Source organism: Hipposideros armiger, unplaced genomic scaffold (genome assembly GCF_001890085.2).
Source record: "Hipposideros armiger isolate ML-2016 unplaced genomic scaffold, ASM189008v1 scaffold_901, whole genome shotgun sequence".
NCBI classification, from domain to species: domain Eukaryota; kingdom Metazoa; phylum Chordata; class Mammalia; order Chiroptera; family Hipposideridae; genus Hipposideros; species Hipposideros armiger.
The window spans coordinates 183,361-190,413 of NW_017732251.1; the positions used below are offsets into that span (position 1 = coordinate 183,361).

Here is a 7,053-nt window from a genome sequence, read left to right on the forward strand (position 1 = left end):
AAAGAAGTTTAATTTTATTTAAATGTTCTAAACATTTTTTTATGTATGGTTCACAGAGCTATAGATAATGCCTTGTCTTCATCACTGTCAAAAAATGATCAGAAGCATCAGAAACATCTCTTATCCAAAATCAATTGTAATGAGGAAATGAAGGAAAACACTAGGACAAACTTGGCTACTAACAAAGATGTGTTCCAGCTTAAACTGGTGGAAACTCAAAAACTCCTAGAAGATCAACATCTAAGCAGTTTGCAAGTATGAAACTATAAGTATGCTACTAATATTTTAATATCTAGTAATTTGTCCCATTTTTTACAGTGTTCTTCACTAAAGAAATATAGGCCAGTAAGCAAGGATAGCCCATAAAAGAGAATGTGGATGAATTAGCACAAATTTATCACAGATACTAGAAAAATAATATTTTAGTTTTTTCCTTACCTTTTACTCATTTTTTCTCTCTACTTCCTCTATTCTTCTTTTTCATCTCATATTTAGAAAAATATTATGAATGTGATTTTCTGCCACACATGAAAGCTATTTGAAAGTACAATGTAATATAAGTATCATTGTTAGAGATTGGATTATAAAAAGCAACCTGAAAATTATAACACATATGGACATCAGGTTCTTAATGAAAATAGGGCAAAATTAGCTAGAAATGGATTTTCTATCTCTTAGGGCATTTACTTTATTATTTTCTAGCAGTGAATGGGATTTCAGCTGATTTTCCTGAAATGTTCAAGCTCTTTATTTTTCATGAGTAATTACATACATTAATGAGATTTTAGTAGGCTGATATCAAGATTAAATTCATAACCTTGGCCTGATTCATTTAATAATTAAGCAATAGTGGCAAGGCTGAAAAAAGCAAAGGACTTTTTTTGGCTATGATTAAGTGTCTTTCCTGCTGTAAACAAGTATAATTCTGAATAAAATATACGAAAGAGATGTTTTTAGACATTAGACAATAGGCAGTACAGAATATGATCTTGGAAAAAAAAAAAGGAGAGGGTGACTGGTTAGCTCAGTTGGTTAGAGTGTCATGCTGATAACACCAAGGTTGCCAGTCCAATCCCCGCATTGGCCACTGTGAGCTGCGCCCTCCTTAAAAGAGTCAGCAATGCCATTGTAGCATGAAAGCAATGTGTAACCAATGACCATGGCTGTTCCCCAATAAAATTTTAAAAAAGAAAAAAAAAAGTACTTAATTCTCTCTTAAAGAGACTGAAATCTAGACACAGATCATATGCTTAGAATGTCCAACATTCAGTCACAACTTACTAGACATATGAGAAAGCAGGAAAATATGGCCCATAACTAGGAGAAAAGTTAGTCAATAAAATTAGATGCAGAAATGACAGAGATGATGGAATTAAACATGTAAGAATTTAAAATTGTTTTTATAAATATTTTCAAGGAATTAAAGTAAAAATGAACATAATGGAAAAGGATATTTTAAAAGAGCCAAATAGACCTTTTCAATATGAAAAGTGTAATATCTGAAATGAAAATTTCATAGAATGGGCTTAACAGTGTAGGCATTACTGACAAGAAGTTCAGTGGACTTGAAGACATGTCAATAAAAATCATCCAGTTGAATCACTGAGAGAAAAAAGACTGGGAAAAAAAATGAACAGAACATTAGTGACCTGTGAGACAATATCAAGCAATACAATATACATTTAATTAAAATTCCACAAAGGGGACAAGGAATATTTAAAGAAACAGTGGCTGAAAATGTTTCAAATTTGATGAAACTATAAATCCACAGACTCAAGAAGCTCAACAAATTACAAGAAGGATAAGCACACGTGCGCACGCNCACACACACACACACACACACACACACACACACACACACACACACACACACACACACACACACACACACCCTACAAAGGCACATCAAAATCAAATTAAGCCAGAAAAGAAAAGATACAATACATGCATGTGAACAAAGATAAGATGGACCACTAACTTTTAGCCAAAAGACAGAACATTTTAAAGTTCTAAGAAAAAAAAAATCACCAACCTAGAATTCTGTATCCAACTAAAATATCCTGAAATGAAAGCAAACTAGGCATTTCAAATAAACAGCTGAATACCACTGCACTACACTAGGCAGAAGGAAAATTATATGAGATGAAAACTCAGATGTATAGTGATAGAAAGCAGATGAGTGGTTGTTATGTTGGGTAGGGATTGAGTACACAGAAGCATAAGAGAAATTTTGGCAGATGGGATGATTCTATATGTTGTTTGGTATGGTGGTTATGGGTGCATAATTTTTCAAAACCCAATGAACTATACACTTAAAATAGGTATATTTTATTGTAGGTAAGTGTACCTCAATAAAGTTGATTTTAAAACTAAAACACACACACAAAACTTACAAAGCATGTTATGTCTAGTACAGTTGATACTAGTAACTTAGAAGCAAAACTTGAAGATGATCATAATGTTTCATTGTTTAGTGGTGAGAAAAATTCTGGGGAGAAAATGTATAGTGTAGTGAAATCAAAAGTTGATGAACTTCTTTTGAGGTACTTTAGGAGATGAAACTTATTACAGACCTATACAAACAAATCTTAGAGCCATGGGCATGACACTTAAATCCAGAAGGATCTTCCAACCCAGATTTTTATATCTCATTTTATGCAGTCTCAAAGAAAGTCCTCCAGGTTTAGTTTCCTTATCATTATCAATTAAAATAACTCAGTTTCAAAAATAGGCATTGCAGGAGCTATGCTTTGTTTTGTTCTCCTAATTAGGTTGAAGTGATCATCACATATAAAAAAGATCACGATACTTACTGAAGGATGTGATAAGCAGGGGGCAAATGCTAGTAATATGAAACTCTTGTGAATCATTTTCAAAGCTTATTTTACAGTAATATATCAATCAGTAAACATTAACTATACAAACTAAAAATATTTCTATCTTATAATTGATTTCCTTGGTTTCTTATTTTCTGAGCTAGAAGAATAATGTGTTTTTGGTTAATATCAGAATAAATTTTCTAAAATTTGTGAAAAATCTTAAAGGACACTATTCTTTTTTTTAGTTCATTTAAGTACGTGACTACATTTACAATTTAAAACCTTCTTGAGTTTACTTCTATTTATGTGATATAGATTAATGCATTCTACATATGTGTGAGAAATTAGAAATATTTTATAACATTTACCATACTTTCAAGTTATCATGAAATTTTATTAAAGACTGATAAATTCCATGAAATTTTAGTGAAATAGTGATGAGAATGTCTATAGGATTTATAGAAATTATTACTCTGCTAAATCTCCGAGAAATAGCCATTAAAAATCAATAGTTCTCAATCCTAAATCCACATTAGAATTACCTGGGGAATTTTAAAATAATAATAATACCAATATATGGACCCAGTCCAAGTATTAAATCAGCAGGACTCAGGCATAGATATTTTTACAAAGCTCCTTATGTAATTCTAACATGCAGCCAGAGTTGAGAACTCTACTATACACACCACGAAATTAACTATATAAAAAGATGTAGCCCTTCCAATAGGAAATTCACATTAGGGTCATAGTTAGGAGCTTCATTCAAGTACAGTGAAGATTTCAGGAAAAAATACCATTTATAAATAGCTATTTTTCAGAATTTCACATGCTATTATGAAACTTTCAAGAAACTCTATTCTCTGAATGGATTAGCAATAGCAAAATTATGTTTTACACTATGACTGAGTAGAATACTAATTGGGTAATTACTTTAGGCATAGAAATTAAGACAAACACACTTTATTGTAACTCTTTGTTAGCTCCCTCATTTTCACTCTGAAAACTGCTCCAGGGATATAGATTATTTATATACCTACACTATTTATAGTCATTGTACTGTATTTTATATGCAAAGGAGAGTTGGGCTTAGTAATAATGATGTGTTGAATCATTAATTTTGGCATTTAAAAATTTCTAAGCTATAAAACAATGGCTTTTTTTTTTCCTTTCAGAAATTTTGTGATGAAGTTAATCAGATAACAAATTCCGAAACCCTCTCAAGTATAGACAGTCTTGAGGCTGGAGAACATGAAGAAATATATTTAACACTTATTAATAAGGAGCCTTCCACATCAATCCAGCAGACTTCTATTTTCCTCAAATCAGCAAATCTACAGTCAACTAATCTAAGCTGTTTTGATGAAGATAAGCTGTCCTTCTCTAAAACTCAACATATAAATAACTGGCTAATAAATTTAGATGATCCAGATACTCAAACTGTCATGCCTTTTTCAGATATTTTAAGTAAACCTAATGCTCTACCATCATGTGAATGTTTTAATAGTAAAGAAGAAAATCCATCTGCTCTAAGTAGAAATGTGGAAACTACAAATACTGCTAATAATTCAGGAACCTTTGTATACAGTGCACCCATATTAGTACATAATAAAAAAAGTGAAAAGACCTCTGAAACTAGCACTATGAGGACAGCTGACTCCTTTTCTGGGGCATTCAAAAGAGAGAAGCCATTAGTTACTGAAAGCCCAGCATTTAAATTCAGCAAAGCATGGAACACTTCAGATTCTCTAACCCAGGAAATGGCTACAATTTCAGACCAGGAGAAATATTCTGAATTAACTCAAGAAAATAGAACTACTTCAATTCCTATTTCATTTGTAACTGTGGCAACACCTTTAGTTTTGCCATCTAATATACAATCAGCTAGACCTTTACCGAAGAACAGTATACATATAAGAGAAATTGACCCAGTGCAGTGTTCTGATAAGTTAGGGGAATTAGAAGATGTTAAAGATAAAAAGATAAAATATTTTAATTGTAATAAGGAAGAGTTGACTTTATTTTCAGACAATTTTCAAGCTGCCAATATCCCTCATAACTCTGATTCAAAAGATAAAAAACAGAAAATAACTAAAACATCAACAGCATTGTCTAATGTAATTTCTAATTGTGACTTAGTTGGTCAGCACAAAAAAATGAAACACAATATTCATGAGAGAAGGGGTGTGAGGTTTCTTAAAAGTATTTTGAAGAAAGATTCTAAATATGAGCATGATTATTTTAAGGCACTAGTTGGAAATCAAGGCTTTAAGCTAGGAAGTCAAAAGGCAGAAGCTATCAGAGATAGTATTGAATTAACAAAAGAAAAAGGAAAAAGTGCAGAAATTCCAAAGACTATTAAAAAACTGAGGTGGTTTGATGAAACCGGAGATATAGGGGAAAATGCTGAAGATAATTATTCACTGAACAATAGAATAGGAATATCTCCACAGTGGTATCAACCACTCCATATTCAACCTAAAAGTGCTGCTGCCAGCAACATAATTAGTGTTCCTGCTTATGCTATAAATTCTGCTGATAGAAAAAAACCTAAGGATGATTCTATCTCGGAAAGTGTTGCTGCTTTAGGAGGATCTGGAACAGACCATGTGTCTTTGAACTGTTTTATACCTTCAGGTTATAATATTGCTAAACAAGCCTGGCCAGCCTCAGACAAAGAGGAAAGTAAATCTCCTATACATAGTGGTGATTCTAAAACTCAGAAAGCTAATCCACAAAGTGATGGAGCAAAAGCAATTAGAACAGTATCTGCTAAAGTCCAATCAGGTTTCAAATATCAAAACAGAAAAGGCACTATTATTCGACCACAGTCTGCAAGCAAAGCCAACACATTTTTACAAACTCGGGGTAAATTAATTGCACCTCATCCTCCGCCTAAATGTCCATCGAATATTTGGAGTGATAAAAATATACAAGTGTCTCAGTGTCAATCAGTAATGCCAGAAAATTCTCAAAACATTATTACAGATAACTATTTTAATTCAAAGCATGTGCTTCCAACAGATCACAAATTGAATCAGTGGAATCAAGAAAGTAGTCTTCCACTCTCTCATGTTTGTTCTGACTTAGTCACTGCGATGCCATCTCTACCATATCGTTCTTCTGAATGCCAAACTTTAGCAAAAATAAATCATTCAAATGGCACTCAAATGATTGCCCAGCAAGATGGGACATTGTATTGCACCCACAGATGTCCTCTTTATGAAGAAAGTCATCACTCTTTGACTTTTCAACCTACTAAAGAAGAATCTGTCCTCTCGTGGAACAGACAGCATGATATTCTGGGTCAAAATGAAAAGTCTGCTGGTAAGAATAAATTTATATATTTTTATACATAAAATGTACTGCCTTTTAAATTCATGTGAAATTTTTCTTATGGTATAGCAATTATATACCTTATAGATATTAATGTTAAGTAATTATGTAGCTTTATAAAAACAACTTATCTCCTTTAATATTGTACCCTTGTCTATCTAGTAGCTGAAGTTTTTAAGAGAATGACCCAACCTTTAGTCAACCAAAATTTGAAACTTTTGCTAGCTTCTATTTTCTCCATGACTTGTCTTGTTAGTTTAAAAGAGAGAGGACAGAGACTAGCCAAGTGGCTCAGTTGGTTAAGAGCGCAAGCTCTGAGCAACAGGGTCACTGGCTCAATTCCCACATGGGCCAGTGAGCCGCGCCCAAGCTGAGCTGCCGCTGAGCTTCCAACAGGTAGCAGGATGGCTCAGCTGGTGAGAGCACGCACTCCTAACAACAAGGTTGCTAGTTCGACTCCTGCATGGGATGGGGAGCGACGCCCCTTCCCCAACTAAGATTGACCATGGCATCTTGAGCTGAGCTGCCGGATGGCGACTAGACTTGGAGCTGAGCTAGCTGCGCCCTCCACAGCTAAGATTGAAGGACAACAACTTGGCTGTTCCCCTTCCCCAATTCCGAATTGAAAAAAAAAAATCTTTAAAAAAAATAAAATAAAATAAAAGAGAGAGGACAAAGAATAGGGTCTTATTCTTATCTCATACCATTCTGTCATTATTGCAATATTATAGTCAAAATGTCTATCAAAATAATCACAGTAGGGCCGGCTGAGTGGCGCGATGGTTAAGAACTGGCTTGGGACACGAGAGAGCCCCGGTTCGGATCCCACATATGAGGGCCAGTGACACTGCCCTCCACAGCTAAGATGCTGAACAACAGCTCAACCTGGAGCTGGGCTGCC

At 33.9% G+C, this 7,053-nt stretch overlaps 2 protein-coding genes across 6 annotated transcripts in view; one reads left to right on the top strand and one right to left on the bottom strand.

Moving 5' to 3' along the window:
* Positions 1-7,053, bottom strand: part of ANGPTL5 (angiopoietin like 5) — a 120,431-nt gene that overhangs the window by 57,834 nt on the left and 55,544 nt on the right. The gene's annotated exons all lie outside the window — the stretch shown is intronic.
* Positions 1-7,053, top strand: part of CEP126 (centrosomal protein 126) — a 68,160-nt gene that overhangs the window by 28,968 nt on the left and 32,139 nt on the right. For all 5 annotated transcript variants that reach the window (XM_019630326.1, XM_019630329.1, XM_019630330.1 and 2 more), the window contains 2 exons: positions 57-255; positions 3,992-6,143. In XM_019630326.1, the coding sequence (XP_019485871.1) occupies positions 148-255; positions 3,992-6,143 (2,260 nt within the window). In that variant the 5' untranslated portion in view covers positions 57-147. The remainder of the gene's footprint in view (positions 1-56; positions 256-3,991; positions 6,144-7,053) is intronic.